We start from the raw sequence: 26,295 nt of genomic DNA on the forward strand, positions 1-26,295 counted from the left end.
TTATATCACAGACGTAGATTAGGTTACACACGAAAGGGTAAAATAGTCATAAACAAAGAACGAAATCATGAAAAAATTAAGATTTTAATTAATATTGAAATAAACACATTCCATCAATCACGATAATATAACCACGATTAAAATAAACACTTCCGGTAAACCACGATAATATACCCACGACCAAAATAAACACATCCGGTAAAACACGATAATATACCCACGATCAAAAAAAACACGTCAGGATAATATACCCACGATCAAAATAAACACTTCCGGTAAACCACGATAATATACCCACGACCAAAATAAACACATCCGGTAAAACACGATAATATACCCACGATCAAAAAAAACACTTCAGGATAATATACCCACGATCAAAATAAACACTTCCGGTAAACCACGATAATATACCCACGACCAAAATAAACACATCCGGTAAAACACGATAATATACCCACGATCAAAAAAAACACTTCAGGATAATATACCCACGATCAAAATAAACACTTCCGGTAAACCACGATAATATACCCACGATCAAAATAAACACTTCCGGTAAACCACGATAATATACCCACGATCAAAATAAACAGGTCACGATAAAATACCCACGATCAAAATAAACACTTCCGGTAAAACACGATAATATACCCACGATCAAAATAAACACTTTCGATAAACCACGATAGTATACCCACGATCAAAATAAACACTTCCGGTAAACTACGATAATATACCCACGATCAAAATAAACACGTCACGATAATATACCCACGATCAAAATAAACACTTCCGGTAAACCACGATAGTATACCTACGATCAAAATAAACACGTCACGATAATATACCCACGATCAAAATAAACACTTTCGATAAACCACGATAGTATACCTACGATCAAAATAAACACTTCCGGTAAACCACGATAATATACCCACGATCAAAATAAACACGTCACGATAATATACCCACGATCAAAATAAACACTTCTGGTAAACCACGATAATATACCTACGATCAAAATAAACACATCACGATAATATACCCACGATCAAAATAAACACTTCCGGTAAACCACGATAATATACCCACGATCAAAATAAACACATCACGATAATATACCCACAATCAAAATAAACGTCACGATAATGTACCCACGATCAAAATAAACACTTCCGGTTACCACGATAATATACCCACGATCAAAATAAACGTCACGATAATATACAGTGTACCCACGATCAAAATAAACACTTCCGGTAAAACACGATAATATACCCACAATCAAAATAAACACTTCCGGTTAACCACGATAATATACCCACGATCAAAATAAACACTTCCAGTAAACCACGATAATATACCCACGACCAAAATAAACACTTCACGACAATATACACACGATCAAAATAAACACTACCGGTTAACCACGATCACTTTCGCCAGATTTGGTGATGTCCAATCCATTCATTTATTCGTAAATGATAGTTATTGAAAGTTAGCTTTGGAGAAAACAATGTTCCGGAGAATGTACCACAAGGTTCGTATTGATGCCTCTACAACGGTATTGTTATCTGCTGACCATATAATTTCTTGAAATATAGTAACTTTGCTCGAACCTTTAAATGGCAATTTTTTCGGTTCTCAATTTTCCTGAAATTTTCACTGAATACACTTCTAATAATGAGCCAAATAATGTGATACAAACACTTGGTGCACTGAAAACGGAAATAGGTTTTTTCTTTCAAGAAATCTTTTTTTATTTGAGGAACTGTTGAGGAAATGTCATTTGTTTAAGTCAGAGTAAGTTGGAAGTGCATGCTTCGGTTCTTTCAACAATTTCCTTAGCTGAAAAAAGTTTTAAAAAATCATTCTTTTTACAATTTTGAAACTGTGTGGGTTTTTTTCCAAATATTTTGATACCTTTTTAGCACCAAATTAAATGGATCGTAGCACAGACCCTATAGACCTTTTGAATTTTACAAGATGAAACGTAGTCACCCCAAGGTGCTACAAATACCTCCCACTTTTATTTAATTTGTTGCTTGGGCAAAATTCCACTGTTCCTGAAAGAGATGCTTTTAGACTTATAAGAGAGCTAAAATTCGTAATATAAATTTGTTATCAGTGATTTTTCTAACGAAGTTTGAAATATTTGTTATGGAAATTGAACAAATAATGCTCAGAAATTAATATTCCTGTATAAATCTAATAGAATGGAGATACACCAGTGTACCAATCCAGGGGAAATAACTCTTACTTAAATTATTGTATTGAGAATCTGGAATTATAAATTTGATTCTGACTGCTTCATATCTTCAATATGACATTAGAAATTATTAACATACTCCGGAACTAATTTTTAAAACGCATCTGCATTTCACTGTCAACATTCTTATCCTCATAACAGCGATGTCCGTAATAAAATTCGAGTCCTATCCGGCCACTAGCCGCTGCAGACTGCAGGAAATTCCTCCTCTTTACCAGGGCTACCTTTATAAAACGGTATCTGTAAAGTTAGGCCTCGACAATTTTGATTAAAAAAAAGCAACAACAAAAAACACCAAACAAAGAATGCATCGATCGAGTTATCTCCCCTGGTTCCATTTTAGCATCTCGTTATTATGACGTCATGGGTGACAACGAAATCAAATCTTGGGTACCGTTTCACTATGCGTGTGCTATTTTTAAGGTAAGTGTTTCATACTTTTATCCTCAAAAATACAACTGACACGTATTTCTATCTTTCAAGAAGGTTTCATCATGAACTTTTCTTTAAAAATAATGAATTAAACCCTTAGTAAAATATATAACACATTGTTACACAGAACAGCAATGATGATAACAACAACGTTCTCGTTTTAACTGTCGACATATTTCATATAACATATCTAAATTGTCAAATGTTAAGTAGTCGGAAATTATCAGGCAATGAAACCAGACACTGGGTCTTTATAAATCAGTTTCAAAACAATGCGATATATTTGCAAATGAAAAATAAGCTGGAAAGAGAAGTCGGTGGGGAAAATAAGTAGAAATGGACTTCAGCATTTAATTGCTTTGACACATATGCAAGTTAATGGGAATATCGACGTATCTCTGTTGTATAAGGCAGATCCATGTTCGCATCGCTAAATTTTTATACGAGTTCAGAAGATCGAACGCGGCCGAGACAAAAATGAAATCGTGGATGGAGAAGGTCAGAACCTGTAAGTCCTAATGAAGCTACCCTTCTTCTTCAGGTAGTTCTTCCGTTACCTGATCGGATCTCCCCGATCTCTGCTGCTGAAAGGTCATAGCGTTGGTTAGTGTACATCACAATACATATACTAAACATAGCTTGATTATCAAAGGGTTAAAGAACACATCACCATATAGACAAGGCACAGAATATCAGCTGACGCCAGGTCAGAGTCAAAAACAACAAGAATGGCTGCATGTGTCTCGTTGACTGAACGGATGGCAAATGGTAGTAAAGTATTGTCTATCTCCGGCTTCTGTGTTTGGTTAAGATGGGGAACACTGGTGAGAGTGGGTGTCGGTAAAGTCTACCAGTTAGTAGACAAGTCCTCACAGTGATGTCCCTTACTTCACAGTCAGGACTAAACTCAATATCAGATGTTGTCTCCCTGAAAACTAGCAACTGAAGGTGTTTGGTTCATTGATATTTTCTGCCCATATACTGTTTTATGAGTGAAACAACCATTTTTCAGAACTGTGGTTAGCGGGTTACCGACCAGGTCGAAAGCTGATTTGTATCGTGGGTTACCGACCAGGTCGAAAGCTGATTTGTATCGCTGGTTACCGATTAGGTCGAAAGCTAATTTGTATCGCGGGTTACTGACCAGGTTGAAAGCTGATTTGTTTCGCGGGTTACCGACCAGGTCGAAAGCTGATTTGTTTCACGAGTTACTGAGCAGGTCGAAAGCTGATTTGTATCGTGGGTTACCGACCAGGTCGAAAGCTGATTTGTATCGCTGGTTACCGATTAGGTCGAAAGCTGATTTGTATCGCTGGTTACTGACCAGGTTGAAAGCTGATTTGTATCACGGGTTACCGACCAGGTCGAAAGCTGATTTGTATCGCGGGTTACCTACCAGGTCGAAAGCTGATTTGTATCGTGGGTTACCGACCAGGTCGAAAGCTGATTTGTATCGTGGGTTACCTACCAGGTCGAAAGCTGATTTGTATCGTGGGTTACCGACCAGGTCGAAAGCTGATTTGTATCGCTGGTTCCCGATAAGTTCGAAAACTGATTTGTACCGCGGGTTACATACCAGGTCGAAAGCTGATTTTTATCGCTGATTACTGACCAGGGCGAAAGCTGATTTGTATCGCGTGTTACCGACCAGGTTGAAAACTGTATAGTTTCACGGGTTACCGACCAGGTTGAAAGCTGTATAGTTTCACGGGTTACTGACCAGGTTGAAAGCTGATTTGTTTCGTGGGTTACCTACCAGGTCGAAAGCTGATTTGTATCGCGAGTTACAGACTAGGTTGAAAGCTGATTTATTTCGCGGGGTACCGACCAGGTCGAAAGCTGATTTGTATCGCGGGTTACCGACCAGGTCGAAAGCTGTATAGTTTCACGGGTTACCGACCAGGTCGAAAGCTGATTTGTATCGCGAGTTACAGACTAGGTTGAAAGCTGATTTATTTCGCGGGGTACCGACCAGGTCGAAAGCTGATTTGTATCGCGGGTTACCGACTAGGTTGAAAACTGCATAGTTTCGCGGGTTACCGACCAGGTTGAAAGCTGTATAGTTTCACGGGTTACCGACCAGGTTGAAAGCTGATTTGTATCGCGGGTTACCGACTAGGTTGAAAACTGCATAGTTTCGCGGGTTACCGACCAGGTTGAAAGCTGTATAGTTTCACGGGATACCGACCAGGTTGAAAGCTGATTTGTATCGCGGGTTACTGACCAGGTTGAAAGCTGATTTGTTTCGCGGGTTACCGATTAGGTCGAAAGCTGATTTGTATCGCGAGTTACAGACTAGGTTGAAAGCTGATTTATTTCGCGGGGTACCGACCAGGTCGAAAGCTGATTTGTATCGCGGGTTACCGACTAGGTTGAAAACTGCATAGTTTCGCGGGTTACCGACCAGGTTGAAAGCTGTATAGTTTCACGGGTTACCGACCAGGTTGAAAGCTGATTTGTATCGCGGGTTACCGACTAGGTTGAAAACTGCATAGTTTCGCGGGTTACCGACCAGGTTGAAAGCTGTATAGTTTCACGGGTTACCGACCAGGTTGAAAGCTGATTTGTATCGCTGGTTACTGACCAGGCTGAAAGCTGGTTTGTTTCGCGGGTTACCGATTAGGTCGAAAGCTGATTTGTATCGCGAGTTACAGACTAGGTTGAAAGCTGATTTATTTCGCGGGGTACCGACCAGGTTGAAAGCTGATTTGTTTCGCGGGTTACCGACCAGGTCGATAATTGTTAGAGGTTATCTTACATGCTTACCGTTGTTAATAACGTTTTCAACAATTTCACTTAATTAGTTTGGAGTTTCACTGTTTAGTATTTTATACGTTTGTCTCATACGCTTATTAGGTGACCCCTCCTTTTTAATCCTATAATTATCATCAGGGATGAAAAGTGTATGTTACACAGGTATATCTAGGGATGAAAGGTGTATGTTACACAGGTATATCTAGGGATGAAAAGTGTATGTCACACAGGTATATCTAGGGATGAAAAGTGTATGTTAAACAGGTATATCTAGGGATGAAGGGTTTATGTTACACAGGTATATCTAGGGATGAAAAGTGTATGTTACAGAGGTATATCTAGGGATGAAAGGTGCATGTTACAGAGATATATCTAGGGATGAAAAATGTATGTTACACAGGTATATCTAGGGATGAAAAATGTATGTTACACAGGTATATCTAGGGATGAAAAATGTATGTTACACATCTATAACAAGGGATGAAAAATGTATGTTACACAGGTATATCTAGGGATGAAAAATGTATGTTACACATCTATAACAAGGGATGAAAAGTGTATGTTACACAGGTATATCTAGGGATGAAAAGTGTATGTTAAACAGGTATATCTAGGGATGAAAAGTGTATGTTACACAGGTATATTTAAGGATGAAAAGTGTATGTTACACAGGTATATCTAGGGATGAAAAATGTATGTTACACAGGTATATTTAGGGATGAAAAGTGTATGTTAAACAGGTATATCTAGGGATGAAGGGTTTATGTTACACAGGTATATCTAGGGATGAAAAGTGTATGTTACACAGGTATATCTAGGGATGAAAAATGTATGTTACACAGGTATATCTAGGGATGAAAAATGTATGTTACACAGGTATATCTAGGGATGAAGAATGTATGTTACACAGGTATATCTAGGGATGAAAAGTGTATGTTAAACAGGTATATCTAGGGATGAAAAGTGTATGTTACACAGGTATATCTAGGGATGAAAAGTGTATGTTACACAGGTATATCTAGGGATGAAAAGTGTATGTTACACAGGTATATCTAGGGATGAAAAGTGTATGTTACACAGATATATCTAGGGATGAAAAATGTATGTTACACAGGTATATCTAGGGATGAAAAGTGTATGTTACACAGGTATATCTAGGGATGAAAAATGTATGTTACACAGGTATATCTAGGGATGAAGGGTGTATGTTACAGTGATATATCTAGGGATGAAAAATGGATGTTCCACAGGTATATCTAAGGATGAAAAGTGTATGTCACACAGGTATATCTAGGGATGAAAAGTGTATGTTACACAGGTATATCTAGGGATGAAAAATGGATGTTACACAGGTATATCTAGGGATGAAAAGTGTATGTTACACAGGTATATCAAGGGATGAAAAGTGTATATCACACAGGTATATCTAGGGATGTAAAGTGTATGTTACACAGGTATATCTAGGGATGAAAAATGGATGTTACACAGGTATATCTAGGGATGAAGGGTGTATGTTACACAGGTATATCTAGGGATGAAAGGTGTATGTTACACAGGTATATCTAGGGATGAAAAGTGTATGTTACAGAGATATATCTAGGGATGAAAGGTGTATGTTAAACAGGTATATCTAGGGATGAAAAGTGTATGTTACACAGGTATATCAAGGGATGAAAAGTGTATATCACACAGGTATATCTAGGGATGTAAAGTGTATGTTACACAGATATATCTAGGGATGTTAAGTGTATGTTACACAGGTATATCTAGGGATGAAAAGTGTATGTCTCACAGGTATATCTAGGGATGTAAATGTATGTTACACAGGTATATCTAGGGATGTAAAGTGTATGTTACACAGGTATATCTAGGGATGTAAAGTGTATGTTACACAGGTATATCTAGGGATGAAAAGTGTATGTTACACAGGTATATCTAGGGATGAAAAGTGTATGTTACACAGGTATACCTAGGGATGAAAAGTGTATATCACACAGGTATATCTAGGAATGAAAAGTGTATGTCACACAGGTATATCTAGGGATGTAAAGTGTATGTTACACAGGTATATCTAGGGATGAAAAGTGTATGTTACAGAGATATATCTAGGGATGTAAAGTGTATGTTACACAGGTATATCTAGGGATGAAAAGTGTATGTCACACAGGTATATCTAGGGATGAAAAGTGTATGTCACACAGGTATATCTAGGGATGAAAAGTGTATGTTACACAGGTATATCTAGGGATGTAAAGTGTATGTTACACAGGTATATCTAGGGATGAAAAGTGTATGTCACACAGGTATATCTAGGGATGGATGTAAAGTGTATGTATGTCACACAGGTATATCTAGGGATGTAAAGTGTATGTTACACAGGTATATCTAGGGATGAAAAGTGTATGTCACACAGGTATATCTAGGGATGAAAAGTGTATGTCACACAGGTATATCTAGGGATGTAAAGTGTATGTTACACAGGTATATCTAGGGATGAAAAGTGTATGTCACACAGGTATATCTAGGGATGAAAAGTGTATGTCACACAGGTATATCTAGGGATGAAAAGTGTATGTCACACAGGTATATCTAGGGATGAAAAGTGTATGTCACACAGGTATATCTAGGGATGTAAAGTGTATGTCACACAGGTATATCTAGGGATGAAAAGTGTATGTCACACAGGTATATCTAGGGATGAAAAGTGTATGTCACACAGGTATATCTAGGGATGAAAAGTGTATGTCACACAGGTATATCTAGGGATGAAAAGTGTATGTTACACAGGTATATCTAGGGATGTAAAGTGTATGTTACACAGGTATATCTAGGGATGAAAAGTGTATGTCACACAGGTATATCTAGGGATGAAAAGTGTATGTCACACAGGTATATCTAGGGATGAAAAGTGTATGTCACACAGGTATATCTAGGGATGAAAAGTGTATGTCACACAGGTATATCTAGGGATGAAAAGTGTATGTCACACAGGTATATCTAGGGATGTAAAGGTATGTATGTTACACAGGTATATCTAGGGATGAAAAGTGTATGTCACACAGGTATATCTAGGAATGAAAAGTGTATGTCACACAGGTATATCTAGGGATGAAAAGTGTATGTCACACAGGTATATCTAGGGATGAAAAGTGTATGTCACACAGGTATATCTATGTATGAAAAGTGTATGTCACACTGGTATATCTGAAAAGTGTATGTCACACAGGTATATCTAGGGATGTAAAGTGTATGTCACACAGGTATATCTAGGGATGAAAAGTGTATGTCACACAGGTATATCTAGGGATGAAAAGTGTATGTCACACAGGTATATCTAGGGATGTAAAGTGTATGTCACACAGGTATATCTAGGGATGAAAAGTGTATGTCACACAGGTATATCTAGGAATGAAAAGTGTATGTCACACAGGTATATCTAGGGATGTAAAGTGTATGTCACACAGGTATATCTAGGGATGAAAAGTGTATGTCACACAGGTATATCTAGGAATGAAAAGTGTATGTCACACAGGTATATCTAGGGATGTAAAGTGTATGTCACACAGGTATATCTAGGGATGAAAAGTGTATGTCACACAGGTATATCTAGGGATGAAAAGTGTATGTCACACAGGTATATCTAGGGATGAAAAGTGTATGTCACACAGGTATATCTAGGGATGAAAAGTGTATGTCACACAGGTATATCTAGGGATGAAAAGTGTATGTCACACAGGTATATCTAGGGATGTAAAGTGTATGTTACACAGGTATATCTAGGGATGAAAAGTGTATCCATTGGTTGAATACACATTTAAGAAATGTTAAGCTCTAAAAATTACTAGTTTGTTTTTAATTTATTTTCGTTGTATGCAGAAAAATGCTACCTTTCCAATTTTCCAATCATAAATGATGCTACGTGTCGTGTATATATATGATACAGTCTCAAATCTGAGTAAATTTCATCCAAGTCGAAATAATTAGCGATGTTTTACTGTGATGTTGCAGAAAAGAGTTCATATTTCGCTATACCTTCACGGACATCACACTGTATTCAAGTATTGTGCAAGCTATGTTCTTTATGAATATGATTAGCCGATCCGTTATATGCCGGTAACATATTATGTTGTCATCATACTTTGTATAAAGAAAAGTTTTTAAAAAATAACTTTAACACACTTCTAAGTAATAAAATTAACATAAATATAGTGTTGTACCAACATCTTTTTAATATCTATACAATATTATACATAAAAAATCGTTATGTTTGTAAAAAAAATAATAATTGGTAGTACAACTTGTAAACTGCAAAACTTTACAGTTGTTAGTTGTATGTAGATAAATATACATCTATGTGTGTAAATATTCAGCTACAGTTAGAACGAACGTTTGTATGAATTTTGGAAAAGGCTGTGTTTTCCTCACAAAACTATACTTCAACAAAATTATTCCTGTACTATCAAAATAATATTCTAGTTTGTACTGAAGGGATTCACCACATTTTTGTTTTACAAAGAGAGTTTTGAAACTACATGGGAGTTTTGTGAAATAACCTTTAAACAGAAACCGCCAATCTTCTACGTAATACAGGATCTATCCAAAATTAGATCCGGAAATGTGGTCCGTCACCATCTTATAGGGAAACTATACTTCCCCGTACAATTTGAATTGTGATGATACTAGGATCCTTCTGTAGTTTTAAGACAAACATCATTGTTGAATATGAATTTAACCTCTCCGCAAACCTTGTCAAATTGCATATTTCTGGAAGACTCCAAACTTATTTTAGCTATTATCGAGAGAGAGAGTTATACCCTAACAATATCTATTTGGTTGCTGTAATACTTGGTGTAACGAAATAGTATATGTAAGCCCTTTTATACTTATTTGTTTTAAAGGTTCTCATTGGTCGATACTAACCCACAAAGACAGATGAAGATTGCGACAAGGCAGAGTATAGACTGATGAAAGCGGTGATGCTAGACCGCGATGTGTTCACATCTTATGTTACTCGGACCCATTTGCTTCCCAATATGTGTTAGTCTCATTCCTCCCGTTTCAGCAGCATACAACAACGGAACCTTAAGGCAAACTAACAAACTTCAAACGCGTCCAGCTCCATTTCGCACAAATGAATAGAATATTTCTCAATGAGATCATTATGAAGACCGAAAAACTTCCTTCTAAGTTTGCTCAACCTGCATTTACGAAACCCCGTGTGGTGCCTTTGTCAGTTATCGACATCTTGCCCGAAAATTGTATTATTGAGAACATACCTTTGATAGCGAATCAACTGCGACAAATAAACACAATAAGTTGGGGATGAAGAAATGTTGTTTTCAAGAAATATAAAAGTCACTTAAGTCAAAGTGAAATCATCACGTTTCTCTTCTTCACCGATGTTAAACCTTAGCGATACAAAAATAACTTGCTTTGATAGATAGTTAATGAAATGTTAAAATGTTTAATTTGTGTCTATAATTTAACTTATGACCTATTTCAGTGGTGACGTAGACAATAAACGTAGGTGACTTGCAGGTTTTTGTCACGTATCAGTGATCACCACATATTCTCTGGTAGTGTTTAACGTCGATACATAATCATACGTCAATGGCCTGTTTTGGATTTCAGTGTAATGATTTGCTTCTCTGATGGGATTCAAGCGATCGTAGTTGGTGTCCACATTAGGATCAGGAACTTGATTAACGATTTCCCGGGAACTAACGGTACTTTTTCGGTGTTTAAAGATACAAAAAGTTGTAAACGCGGTGAACACGATGATTATTCCTCCTACTAGTCCTATCAGAAGTGATGTCACGTTCAGATCATGGGATGTCGTGTTTACAGCATACGCATGTGTAGATGTTTCCAAAACATTTGTAAAGTTAGTCGTGCTTGTTTCGTTTATCAAACCAACTCCAGTACCTTCATTTGGTGATATTTCACAAAGTAAAGACAGTCGTGAATCACATGGCTTTATATTCTTCTTAAGTTTACCATTCAGGTCAACTGTAACAGATACACAATCGAAGTCACTTTCTCTCTTGAGCTGGCCTCCCCATTGGAACATGCCCTTACGAAATATGCCTACCCAGTGTTGACCTTCATACGGGTTTCTAATATCTAAACGTCCGTTGTAGAATTGGGAGGTGTAGTTTCTATAACAGGTGAATCCAGCTTCTGTCCAGTTCTTTGTCTGCTGATGAAGCACTACTTCATCGTCATCACTTTTTTGACAAAGAAACGTATGATGATTGCTGCAATGATTTGTCACCAATCTTCCATCACCACGGCTTAAGTTGATGGTTTTGCAATTTCCGGTCTTATTATCTCTTTCCAAATCCAATATTTCATAAACACAGATACAAACTTTTTTGGCGAAAATGACACTTCCACAAAATGCATCAGAATCGTGTGGACATGTAGAGGTTTCACAAAAGGCCTCCTCGCCGGAAAAATTTGCAGAAAAACAGACACAGCGCTCTGATGTTAATCCGAAGGTTGATCCGTTACAGTACGAACTACACCCTGCTGTATCAAAAGTTCCTACGATTGATACTAAGTTTCTTATGTCAATCAGAAAACAGCCCGTTAGTCTTATCCATTTGGTGTACAGGACGTGCGCTGCTATCCAATATTCTTGATAAAATGTGCTGTTTGTACGTTTTTTTGACAAATAATCCGCGCGGACATCATTTAAGTTTTCGTCGATAAATTCCTCTCCAAGCAGACGACAGCCGGGTTGACTGAATCCATCTTTCCAAGAAAAGTCACCATATAAAAAATTGACGCTCTTTTGAATTACGCAAAACCCGACGAACCAGTGTATTGAAAATATCACGACAAGGTGATTCGTGTTCATTGTGTGATCTATACAAGTAGATTGTTAATTCTAACACTGCCTCGACATACAGTATTGTTTCTTGTAGCAGGTGACGATACATTATGATATCATCATGACGAGAGTTCATATGGTTCTTATAATATCCGATAACATCCGGAGTCGTGTCTGCTTGACGAAGATAATTTATTACTAATGCTTTAAAGTGAAGTGGTAGTAAGTGTAGTGGTCATCGTCATCATTTCCGATATAAATTTAAATCTAGCCATGCACAGAAAACTGATTACAATGTGCCGTATCAAGACATACACATAGATAGGATGCTATCTTTTTCAGCATATGTTTCCTGAACATGGTCATCATGTCCAAAAGTAGTCACTTTCTTGTGCATTTAAATTTATTTTGAGATCAGAATAACTCACTATTTGTCATTCATTTCAATATATATCACTTCAAGAGGTCGCCATTATATGCTCCACCAGTCACATTGCGAAGTTTAGGATTCATTTCAAACGATATTACAGATAAATAACTAAATCTTATTGAATCACTTGCATTTTTACAAGATCTAGGACGCTTTATAATTTTGTCGATACACACTATTCTCATGTTGTTGATCGATAGCGTATACATTGAATACAGAGAATGCAAGACCAGTGTCTAAATATAAGTTGTATGTGTTGCTGCTTTAACACAATACTCCTAAAAGTCGTCTCGGCTCTACTATTCTTCATATAGAGGTGAATTTGGAGTTGTAGACCTGACTTGATGAGTTCAATTTTCGTAAGATTCCAATATGTAAAATAGAGCAATTTTATTAAATCATAAACATTCTTTAGTGAAGAGGGGTCCATTTTGTATAAATGAGAGGGTTCTCGGTCCCATAGGACTGAAGGGACGGAGCCCAACATTCGGAGTAAAGGAATTATTAAAATTCTTCAGTAGAAATGTAAGCATTCTGTCCGAATTTGGTCTGAAGCATCCCTGATTATAGCGGATTTAATGTTGTGAACTTTACATGAATGGTTTGGCTGGTTTCAGGTAGCAGGAAACAGTTAATTTGCATTTTTCCTGAAATCATTGGTCATGTTTATATTTATAAACTACATAACAATTAAATTAATAGTAGAGAGATGAAATTTGTGTAAATAAAAAATTTCCACTGATTTCAGACATTTGATTGTCATGGTTACCTACTCAAAAAATGCTAAAAGTGCCGAAAATACTGCTAATTCCTACCTTACACAACTTTCTAGAAGAAATTTAATTCTGAACACATATCTTAAAATCAACAACGCTATCGTGGTAACAGAGTACTTACATTTCAGCAAATTCCAACTCAGAAATCCTTCATAACATGACCACATGTAAACACTATGAAAATTTCACTTCCTGTAAAGCTGGTTTTTGGTGCGTAGATACAGATTCGAGACTGCACAACACAAAGCTAAAATATTATTCTGAAAAAAATGAAACCTACATTGTCCACTTTAACATGACAAGACCAATTTTAGCAAGGTTTTATTTTTTTAAATTTTAATTAAAACCTTTATAATGGGGTAATCTAATGAACAAAAAAAACCACCCATGGCTACCTCAAGGGGGCATAATGAGGAAACAGATAGAAACCTATAGAATTAATTTTCCTTTAGTTAGGAAGAGCAATTTTAGTCACACAATGCCAGATCAGCGATATAGGCCCTGTGGTTTTGAACAATTTAATGAACTAGTGTAAATAGGATGGGTTGAATTAAGATTGTTATAAAGAGGTTAACTTGTCATATTCTTGTGTGATGTGAAATACTCATTCTCATTTTCCTTTCCAGTCATTTTTGCACATTTGTCACACTTTTTACTCATTATGAATTATTATGCAAAACGAAAGTCACCTTGAATGATATATGTTGTAATATGATGACAAACGATAACAAAACAGGAACAACGGAACTCTATTGAATTTGGTTTTAAAAGTTTTTCAGTAATCCTACCATCTCGAGTAACGCCACCTCAGGACCAATAGGACCACAATCTCATATAACATCATCTTGGCAGCCATCTTATTTTATGGGCAGCCATCTTGAATGAGACATTTTGGATGGAAAAGTAACCTCCGAGAATAATTCAGTTTGATGCATTATATCATAAGGATGTTTGCTTTTTACCTAATTTCTGTCAGGATCATTACTAGTGGCAAACACATGCAGCTAGCTTCAGAGATCATGTAACTTTTTTGTGAAAGACGTACAATTTGTAATTCTGGTGAGTCACTGCATGAGTGACCTATGTACTGGACCAATTGGTACTTTGCGTAAGGGCCAATCAGATGGGCGTTCCCAGCTAGGAAATGTGTGTGTCTTTCAATACGTACTTGAAACCCTACTCCTACGTCCCTCTAACTTCCTCGTTTATATTTATATAAACCGATACATATTAGGATTTTGTATGTTTAGGTATATATACACAGTATGCATTACTTAGTATCACAATGTATCAATATAAGCTCAAATCCATGATGTTATAACTCCAAATAAGATATCATCTACTTTTAATCAACCAACACAAAGCCGCTGTAATGTTTTTAATAGCGATATTCCATACGGCTATTCTGATATTTAATTGATAAGTATTTCGTGAAGACTTATTTTAAAGTCAGACTCGATAATTTTGCACTTCCTCGTCACGATTCTTTCTATCAATATTGGTTTTCGTCAGTCTTCTCCTGGGATCTGGTTTTGGGTCCTTGTCGCCACTGACGAGTCCTTAGATTTGGTTTTGGGTCCTTGTCGCCACTGACGAGTCCTAAGATTTGGTTTTGGGTCCTTGTCGCCACTGACGAGTCCTAATATTTGGTTTTGGGTCCTTGTCGCCACTGACGAGTCCTAAGATTTGGTTTTGGGTCCTTGTCGCCACTGACGAGTCCTAAGATTTGGTTTTGGGTCCTTGTCGCCACTGACGAGTCCTAAGATTTGGTTTTGGGTCCTTGTCGCCACTGACGAGTCCTAAGATTTGGTTTTGGGTCCTTGTCGCCACTGACGAGTCCTAAGATTTGGTTTTGGGTCCTTGGCGCCACTGACGAGTCCTAAGACTTGGTTTTGGGTCCTTGGCGTCACTGACGAGTCCTAAGATTTGGTTTTGGGTCCTTGTCGCCACTGACGAGTCCTAAGATTTGGTTTTGGGTCCTTGGCGTCACTGACGTCACTGACGAGTCCCAAGATTTGGTTTTGGGTCCTTGGCGCCACTGACGAGTCCTAAGATTTGGTTTTGGGTCCTTGGCGCCACTGACGAGTCCCAAGATTTGGTTTTGGGTCCTTGGCGCCACTGACGAGTCCTAAGATTTGGTTTTGGGTCCTTGGCGTCACTGACGAGTCCTAAGATTTGGTTTTTGGTCCTTGGCGCCACTGACGAGTCCTAAGATTTGGTTTTGGGTCCTTGGCGCCACTGACGAGTCCCAAGATTTGGTTTTGGGTCCTTGGCGTCACTGACGAGTCCTAAGATTTGGTTTTGGGTCCTTGGCGCCACTGACGAGTCCCAATATTTGGTTTTGGGTCCTTGGCGCCACTGACGAGTCCCAATATTTGGTTTTTGGTCCTTGGCGCCACTGACGAGTCCTAAGATTTGGTTTTGGGTCCTTGGCGCCACTGACGAGTCCCAATATTTGGTTTTGGGTCCTTGGCGCCACTGATGAGTCCTAAGATTTGGTTTTGGGTCCTTGGCGTCACTGACGAGTCCTAAGATTTGGTTTTGGGTCCTTGGCGTCACTGACGAGTCCTAAGATTTGGTTTTGGGTCCTTTGCCACTGACGTCATTTGGTTTTGGGTCCTTGGCGTCACTGACGAGTCCTAAGATTTGGTTTTGGGTCCTTGGCGCCACTGACGAGTCCCAAGATTTGGTTTTGGGTCCTTGGCGCCACTGACGAGTCCTAAGATTTGGTTTTACTGTATTCTTGATTTGTATTGAAATCTGTTATTCACTTGCGTGTCTTTTGTTCAACCTCCCAACACTATATGCTGAACCATGGAATACAAATTTCCACTCGCATGACCACATGTTGTGTCACTGAGTGTTGTACGATAAAACACTAGCATTACTTTCATTATCCAGTATATCTTCATCATTACATCTAAACATATACGAACATTTATTCTAAATCTGCGATCTGAAGTCTTTATCAATCATTATTAACTCACAAAACGGATATTCGAATACCAAATTTTCTGCCTCCATGCATTTCGTTTCTTAAATTGCTTTATAATTTCATACTTAAACATTAAGCATTATCTGTCAGTTTATATTTGGATTATATAACCAATATAACATCGCTCAACAGTACACTACGTATACAGCTGGACTGCCATGTCGTACCCTTCCGGAACACCTGGTCTCATTCTGTTTGTAATTTTCCCATTTTCTTTTCGCCATCTTTTACTCTAATCGACATCGAGTGTTATTTAAGATTCTGTTCACATGTCGGTATTTTTATTGTTGTCCTAAATAAAATATCTGGGTTTTATGATGACACTGATGTCGTTCAATGGGTCATTACAAATCAATTTTATACCAACTTGTGACCTGAGTGTATCTAATTCCTACTGGTCAAAGAAATTAGAAAAAAATCACTTTTCATACATTCTGTGGGTAAGTAGCCAGCGAAACATTGAGCAGTGAATTTGTTCTTCGCTGTTAAGTCATATCTTTAATAAAGGTACTTAATGAGAACTTAAGAAACATTCTCTTGAACACAATTTAAACGAAATCAACAAACGAGAATATTTTTCATATATAGATAGTTACAAAAAATGGGCGTTTCTTTTGCTTGTATGCGTTTCTCTTGCAACATCTGTAACATTCGACATGAAATCCTTATTCACAAAGCCTGTAAGATCCTCCTCCACATGATGTTTACTATCACATATTTGTAACGACATAACAGCATTCCTTACTCATTGGCTTTAGCTGAGATCAACTTTAATTATACACACCAATGATATCATCAGTTTCACTTGAATTGTTAGTAGACTATGAATTTGTTCAGTTAGTCGACAGATTCAACAAGAGTTTACAATTTTTTCCAAAAATTATACGTATATGACTCTATTATGGTTCAGAAGGCTTCAAAATGCGTCTTTTCGTGCTTCCGACGTGTGCTAGGACCCGTGTATTGTAAACCAACTACGTGGCATGAGTATGGAGGCATCTCGACATGTGTCTTTAAGTGTTTACATCTGTCACTTGGACTTTTCAATGACTTCTTGGAACCAGTAAATCAACATTGATATAGTCACCCTCCTTCATAATATTGAAACAAAATTAATATTAATTCATGAAAAGTATTTAAAGTAGAGACGGTAATATTATGCCCATTCATAGAATCCCATCTGATAGTTTAATCAAATAAGATTTGCTCCGGGTGACCACATTACGTCACAGATAAATCTTAGATCATTACAGGTGACCACGTTACGTCACGTATACATCCTAGATCATTACAGGTGACCACGTTACGTCACAGATAAATCTTAGATCATTACAGGTGACCACATTTCGTCACAGATAAATCTTATATCATTACAAGTGACCAAGTTACGTCACAGATAAATCTTAGATAATTGTAGGTGACCACGTTACGTCACAGATAAATCTTAGATCATTACAGGTGATCACGTGGAAAACTTTATTTGTATGAGTACGGACATGCGCAATGATCTCGTATCTGTAGTATGAAGAAAGGACTGGTATTTTCAAACAAAGAGGGTAGATGTTAGTGCATATTACAATCCATTTGGAGCACTTTTTTCAAAAGATGAATGAAGTCCACACACTTTGATTTTTTGTTCAAATTACATTTAAACTGAGCCAAGTCAGTGCATTTTCTCTATGTGTGTTATACAAGTGATGTCGCAACCCACTTTGAAATATGCACGATGATTTTTTACTATCATTTTTTTTTAAACAATGTACGGGCGTTTTACTCCATAGTTGATGTTACTGGCGGGCACTGCAACAAACGGACATCTCTGGTAGAAATATCTGTTGCTTCAGGGTTTAAATTCCTATTTCTCCAAGGCAATGACGTCTTTCTGAAGTAGTTCTAGTCCATATATTATCCAAGGTATTCCGAATGTCGCGTATATATATTGTGATAGGATTGAATTCACTCGGATACGCTTTTGGAGACTTGTTCCGAATAGGACATGGTTAATTGTCCTTGTTTGATATTGTATGTAGTTTCTCAGGGGGCTTTATTGAACCTTTGATGTTGTATTTGCTGATCAGCCTTGTATCGTCGGTGATGCCGTCATTGTATAAACATCTGAGAAGTTACCTCATGTAATGCAATGTACTGATTTCAGTGAGGATGCGGAACAACCTGAGAAAACGGAAGGCGTAAACATTCTGGATGGACGACTGTTCGGATGCTAAAAATAAGCCCTACAGTTTCGATAACAAGACAAAGATATTTCATGCCGATCTCAGCCTTTTATCTAGTTCAGCACCTGGTGCTTGTTCCGTCAAATCCGACAAGATGGCAGGGCAATTTAACAGGAAGTTTAGAACCAGGGAAAAGAGACGAGTTGCGGAAAAACGGCATGTAGAGATCAGAAGAGATACGTCCTTGACTCCTGTGAACTCTAAGCATAAGACTTTTAAGCATTTGACCTCTAAGCCAGTGAATCCTGCTGGTGACAGTGACTACATCACTACCGTGAGAACAGGATTAAGACGCCTGGAGGGCGATTCTGATTCGTGTGATATAACCTTGCTCGTTCAGGAGAGAAAATTTGACTGCCATTTATTGATACTATGTACGTTTTCTAACTACTTCCGGTGTCACGTCCAGACTATATTGGGTCTCAAGCAGACAGTCAAACTGGACATGGTCGAGGCTGATACTATGGAGCTAGTCCTTCATTTTATGTATACAGGCGAGGTCAAGGTCACTAAACACACCGCACGTGACCTTCTGTTTACTGCAGCGTACCTCCAGATCACGTGTCTACAGGGAATATTAGAACAAAGACATGCGCAGTTCCTTGGGTCAGAGAATGTGCTTGACTACTGGCAACTGGCAGATATCTATCCTGACTACCATTTACTCAGCAAAAGATGTAAGAAAATCGCCATTTTGTGCTTTCAAACCATTATTGAAACCTCAAAGTTTGTTCATCTATCGTTGTCGAGACTTTTAACTCTACTGTTTAGCGATAATTTAAACGTATCGGAGGAAAACATCGTGTTTGACGCGATGATGAAATGGATCCATTTTGACTTTCCCGACAGGAGTCGTCACGTGCGAACGTTGGTCGATAGTATACGCTTGCCTCTTATTAATGGTGTCAGATATAGGAAACTGAAGGCAACGTTCCCCGTTCTGTTTGTTGAGCCCCTTAATGACTACATTCGAGAAGCCGAGATGTTCCACGCTGATGTTGGAGCCCAGATGAGATATTCTTCTCCTCGAACCGAGCTCAGACCTGGGGCTGCAACAGAGAAAGGAATCCTTGTCATAATCGGTCCTACATATTCCCATGGACAGTGGAATGACCTGTCATATGTTAGTGAGAAAGGCGAGGTCAAACCCAGGGATACAGAGAAGCATATGAAAATATGGTGTTTCTCTCTCATAACGAGGCGATGGAAACAGTTAGGTATCCTTCCCACGTATCCAGGTCCTCAGTTCACGTCCTGCACTTACGGACTCTACGATTTGTTTCTGTCGGGAGAACATGGTATGTACCGCTATTCTGCGCGGGAGAATACCTGGGTCACGTGTGAATCCCCTCCGGGCCGGGGACGAAAATCACATGGCATGCAGGCTGTTAATGACCGCTTATATATATTCGGTGGCAAAACGGTAGATACTCTTGCGGACTACGCAATGACGGTCGAGGTATATGACGTGGTCCATGAGAAATGGAAGGAGAAACCCTTTTGCGAAATAACGACGCCTGTCTCAAATTTTCATTCTGTGGCCGTGCGAAACAAGATCTACATATTCAGCAAGTTCACACGGGGACTATCACACGAACACAATGTGAGTAGCACACTACAGTGCATCGACATAAATACGCACGCGTGCACGATTGTGAGTCACGTGGCAGCACCTGGTCCCGTGGTCAGTCAAAACACGGAGATCCACCAAGTTATAGGTCAGAACCTGGTCAAATATTGGCCAGGATGTCAAGCCTTCGTAAATGCCTTGACGCTAGACCGGGACTGTAGTAAAGCTTGCCTCGTCAGATTGAGATCTAAGATTCTGATAATTGGCGCAACGCAAAGCTCTAGTGAAAGCTTCAGTGACGTCATTATGGAGTTCGACTTCAATAAACGCGCAAAGAAAATGAAAACATGGCGGGAAAAACTACCGGAAGTGGAGGAAGAAATAAGATGCCATCTTCTCCTTGTTCCTAAAATGACACTGTAAACATTACAAAGTTCGATGTGGTAACATGTCTTTGGAGTTTGGTGTTCTGCTCAAGAACTGAAAATAGGTTTAATCATGATGTCGGTAATATCAAACTTTATCAACAATGTCTGTAATTGACACAGTTAGAATTATAATTGACACAAGTTAAAGGCAAAAAATTGATGTAACTGCACAAATTGTGTTTGGTAAAAGCGAACGATAAAGTTTTTTTCTTGTAAAATTAACGATTGTTGACTTTTTTTATACCGATGTTTATATATAAGTCCCTAACGGGTATAGTTCAATGTGCTAATTAAGTCACACTCTCAATCCATTTTACAACCCACACTGCGGCTCTCCAGATCACTCCCTCCGGTCTATATATTATATATTACTAGGGTTTTTTTCATTTATTTTAAATTTTATTACCAAAGAGAATGAAAAAAAAAAGACATTTCCTTGCAATTTGATTTTATACTAATGCACAGATAGAATGTTTTGGGTCGTTTATCGTAAAACATGGAATCATGAGGTTGATGGCAAATTTCTAATTTTACGAAATTGCACTCACAAAGCAGAAATGTAAAGACATACATTTTTAGTGGAAGGCGACATGTTTGCTTTGTAAAATCTTTGTTTAACATCTCTCCTGTGTGCATTCCAATTTTATATATGAAAAAAACGTACACGTTACTATGGTCAAATCTACTGCGGGGTAACTCAGTGTTAGTATTATAATTATTTCATTTTCAAAAGTTGAAATGAAATATGTTATCTATGAACAATTCGCATTTCGATTCTGCAACCAGAGTTGTCTGTCTTAGTGCGGTGTACGCAGTTTGTAAAACTCTCTGGGTTGTCTCCCTTTGTGCGACCAGACAGTGGTATTGCAAATTAAACGCCATCATTAAAGGTTTCTTTGAAAATCAGCCAATAAGCTTAACGTGTTTTCTAAATTATGCACGAAGGGTGAAAAGTTTCATTTTATTCTTTAATTGAATATGAACATTTTCCTGACATTCGTGGAATCTTCGTTTAGAGACAAGCTCACACAACAAGCATGTATGATACAGTCGCCATACCTTTGGCAGTGTGGTAGATCTGCCTGAATGTATAAATAACTCATGTATAATGAGTTGTACACACAGGATAAAGACGGATTATAGTGAATTAGATAACCAATTAAAGGTTCTACTGTGGAGTGAGGAATATTCCGTTTGAATCACCCCAGAAATACAAATCTATGTCGAATTTTGTAAATATGGAATCTTGATAAATAAAAAAAAACCACATATATATATATATATATATCAAACACAGGTGTTCTATACTTTTCTCGGCAACACGTTATCGGTTAGAAATTAATAGTAAAATTGAAGTTTGGGTTTGATATATTTTACTGACAATAATTTTGTGCTTCGGTCTGTCTCACAAAATATTGGATTTTTCTGTTGGGGAAAATAATAAGAATGGAATTCTACACTACACCAGTCTAAACTGTCGGTCAAACTAATTAGTCAGACTTGATTAGAAAAAAAACGAAGATTGGATATGCGCTCTGTTTGTCAAGCATTACAAGCCTGGCATGCTCCAGTAACATTCTCCAGCAACTTGGTCGCTGTTCTCGTGCCACGTGTTTCCAAAGCAACTGATTTAACATGTTAACAACCCAAATCATAATGATAAACAAAATTTCTCTCGTTTTCCAAATAAATTTTAGCGAATACTTTCCAAAAAAAATTTATATCTGGTTTTAGGTACGTCAGAGACATTAACATATACACATGAATGCAGCATGTACATTTTATTATTACATCTGACAGATATATGAACAGCACATCTTTGTGTATACAACTTTCTTTTAAACATATTTTATTTGTAAAGAAAAATAGATATAGTGGGATTGGGCACAAGTTATTTTATATTAAGTCCTTTCCAAACTAATATTTAACAATACACATCAACACATAATGGGCAGTTATATATAGCATATAAGGTATCTTATATATAATGTAGAGAGAGACAGAGACACAGAGAGAGTGAGAAACAGCGAGAGAGAGAGAGAGAGAGAGAGAGAGAGAGAGAGAGAGAGAGAGAGAGAGAGAGAGAGAGAGAGAGAGAGAGAGAGAGAGAGAGAGAGAGAGAGAGAGAGAGAGAGAGAGAGAGAGAGAGAGAGAGAGAGAGAGAGAGAGAGAGAGAGAGAGAGAGAGAGAGAGACTTCCATTGAGAGAGAGAGAGAGAGAGAAGAGAGAGAGAGAGAAGAGAGAGAGAGTAATATAAAACAGAGAGAGAGAGAGAGAGAAGCATGTCAATAAACGGGCTTCGTACTTTTCAGTGTTTAAAAACATGATAGAATATTTGTGGAGTTCCGTGGCATCACTTCCCGGGAATTTTTTTATAATTTCATTTTTCTTTTCAATTTCAAGTACAGATGATAAGCAACATAGAAGACATGGGCCGGTTAAAAATGACAAAATAATTCATAAATACCTGTGTGTACCTTTTTTCTGTTAAAAATAGTTTATAATTTCTTGCATTTCAAGATATAAATTCTGCGTCAAATATTTAAGGAGTATTCCATTTTTGGGTAGCGTCCCATTTTGGGAAGCGCCATGTTAGAGAAAAAAACTCGATTCTCAATTCGTAACTGACTTAATATCTCCATTGTATGTTAAATACTTTTATATAGAAAATTGCGTGGTAAATATTTTACCAGGTGTATCGTACAAATTATGGCGTGTCGTACAAATTATGGCGTGTCGTACAAATTATGGCGTGTCGTACAAGTTATGGTGTGTCGTACAAATTATGGCGTGTCGTACAAATTATGGTGTGTCGTACAAATTATGGCGTGTCGTACAAATTATGGTGTGTCGTACAAATTATGGCGTGTCGTACAAATTATGGCGTGTCGTACAAATTATGGTGTGTCGTACAAATTATGGTGTGTCGTACAAATTATGGCGTGTCGTACAAGTTATTCCTCATTTACAACCGAAAACTTTGGGTACCCATGTCAAACGATAACAGACCTTTTGTCTCCGTTCTTTTCCTACGGAAGATGTCGTCTGTGGACCTTTGGTACACATTTGACCATAAAACTGAATAAAAGCGTACAAATCAGTGTACCATATGGTTTACTTCTGAACACACAACTGAACGACCAATACTAGCTGCTGGTTTTAAAAGAGGTACATAATTGTAACAGATCAAAATTGACCCTCACAATAGTATATCATGCACACTTTCGTTTGTAAAAGTGATAAAAAGTGTACTTTTGTATATAAAAATGGTTTTAAAAAATACCATGCGAAAGTCTACCATACACTTTTGAACATAAAAGTAATGAAAAGTGTCCTTTCGATATCTGACATCGGAATAGCTTGTCCGTAACACGAAAGTCAAACCGACCTGCTTCCCTCCGACAGCGAAAAAATTAACATCAGCAGCTAGGAGTTCCTGTCTAGGCGGGTCCTCTCTTGGCCCGGGGGCTTACGTCAGTATGACAAATGATAGGTAGATGACGTCACCCGATAAAAGGTAATGAAGTGTGATAATGCCTGACGCCGCGGGTTCATGTGTCAGATGTACATGCAGATATCACGCGCACGGACAGGAATATTAAAACAGGGAACAACACCATTTCTAAAAGTAGATCCAGGTTTTGAAAATTTTATGATAATAAAGGTTATGAATAAAATAAAAATATGTTGATGATGCAGACTGGAAATGAAAACTGGAGATAAACAATTCTGTTTAACAATTATTGCTAGTTTCCATAAAGTTGTGCACAAGAGGCAGATTCTCCGCAAAGAGGAAATATGGGTGCATTTTTTCCATTATTGTCAAAAATGTCTCACACAACATGGAAACCGTAAGAGTATACAATAGAGGACAAAATCTGTATAACTGAATAAAACACATATTTTAAAAAAGATGCTTGTATTAATACATAAATAGCGTGGTATTTAAGGACATGCTGACACAGCTATATGAAGTCTACTTGCACCACTTGTCTTCTAAACACAATCAAGGATGTCGTTTGGTCCCATCTAGTCTATATTGGTGTTACACACAGAGCTGGAAAGCTTCAATTTTTAACAGAAATTTTAAGTGTCAACACATGGGATGGATATTGAAACATCCCAGTACCGGATCGTCATCCTGGTAGTGGAAACAGCGGTCCTATTACAGACCCTTATCTCCCTATAAAGGTCGGCGTTCGTGCACTTGTTAGTAAAAATCCTAACTCACGTCCAAAGGTCACAGCTCTTTCGGGTTCCCAGAGTCGGCTATCAGACACAAAAAAGAAATATTGAGTGTTTTATCTAACGAATGTCTTCGTGTTTGATAAAGACAGACAATGATGATGAAGGTATTTGTGGGTGTGGGTCCGTAAACAATGGCTCGTAAAACGGCACTGGTTAATGTCTGTCGTGATTACATATACACAATGTCCTCTCGTAAAATTATTCTGAAAATAAAAATCGTTAGTATTTACAAGGATACATACACTGTCCTCTCGTAAAATTATTCTGAAAATAAAAATCGTTAGTATTTACACAGATACATACACTGTCCTCTCGTAAAATTATTCTGAAAATAAAAATCGTTAGTATTTACACAGATACATACACTGTCCTCTCGTAAAATTATTCTGAAAATAAAAATCGTTAGTATTTACACAGATACATACACTGTCCTCTCGTAAAATTATTCTGAAAATAAAAATCGTTAGTATTTACACAGATACATACACTGTCCCCTTGAAAAATTACTCTGAAAATAAAAGTTGTTAGTAATTGAAAAGTCAACGAACAGGTTCACGTAGCTTAATTCTCTGTTTCATATTAAGGATTGATGGAGGTATATTAAAATTTAACTTTGTTCTGGAGATGGAACTTTGAAATGTTAGATTTCATGAAGTTACTTAAATGAAAAAAAAATGACATGTTGCTCCACGTCTTTATTCTCATTACATATTACATACTTTCTGTTGTTACAGTAAAAAAAATAATTCTATTTATTTGTTATAAGAGAGGTTTTAATTTTTATTGTTAATTCAAACATATCTTCAGGCCATACTGGAAAGCTACATTGATCTCCGAACTAAGAAAACTAGTTAATTAGACTTACTGTAAATTAAAATCTATTGCCAGATATAATGAAATTGTGCACGTTTAAAATATCAGTTATTTAGTATCTACGGGCAGATTTTCATTTCCAGAAAAAAAGCAAAACCAAATTAGAACAAAAAGCAACATAATCAAGGTTAAGGAAGAGCAAACGTCTCGGCTGTTCCTAACTGGAACAATAAAATAAAAAAAATAAAAGGAAAGCATTTATCGAGGGTTTCCATGTGAGCATTCGGCGTCGTCAGTCAGTTCTACACAAAATAAACCAAATTTCAAAGAAATACATCAATGACGTAACTTTGTGTGAAGTATATTTAACTTCCTGTCATCAAATCTATAGTAGACCGAGGGTTTTAGCTGGTTTGGAGATAATTAGAAGATTTGAAAGTTTACAATGATGGTGAAGATCTAGATGTAATATTTAGTGTAATTCGGGATTGGAATATCCTTACCGGAT

At 37.5% G+C, this 26,295-nt stretch overlaps 1 protein-coding gene and 1 pseudogene across 1 annotated transcript; one reads left to right on the forward strand and one right to left on the reverse strand.

Moving 5' to 3' along the window:
- Positions 1 to 9,664: 9,664 nt before the first annotated feature.
- On the reverse strand, positions 9,665 to 12,343 carry LOC132553137 (uncharacterized). Its single transcript, XM_060217351.1, has one exon. It carries the CDS (start codon positions 12,318 to 12,320, stop codon positions 11,004 to 11,006), a length of 1,317 nt encoding a protein of 438 aa, XP_060073334.1. The 5' UTR covers positions 12,321 to 12,343; the 3' UTR covers positions 9,665 to 11,003.
- A 6,827-nt stretch (positions 12,344 to 19,170) lies between these two features.
- On the forward strand, positions 19,171 to 20,072 carry LOC132553122 (kelch-like protein 12; annotated as a pseudogene).
- Positions 20,073 to 26,295: the final 6,223 nt, after the last annotated feature.

The sequence above is a fragment of the Ylistrum balloti genome, unplaced genomic scaffold (genome assembly GCF_031769215.1).
Source record: "Ylistrum balloti isolate Yb309-2 unplaced genomic scaffold, AGI_CSIRO_Ybal_v1 Utg370298, whole genome shotgun sequence".
In the NCBI taxonomy this organism is placed as follows: domain Eukaryota; kingdom Metazoa; phylum Mollusca; class Bivalvia; order Pectinida; family Pectinidae; genus Ylistrum; species Ylistrum balloti.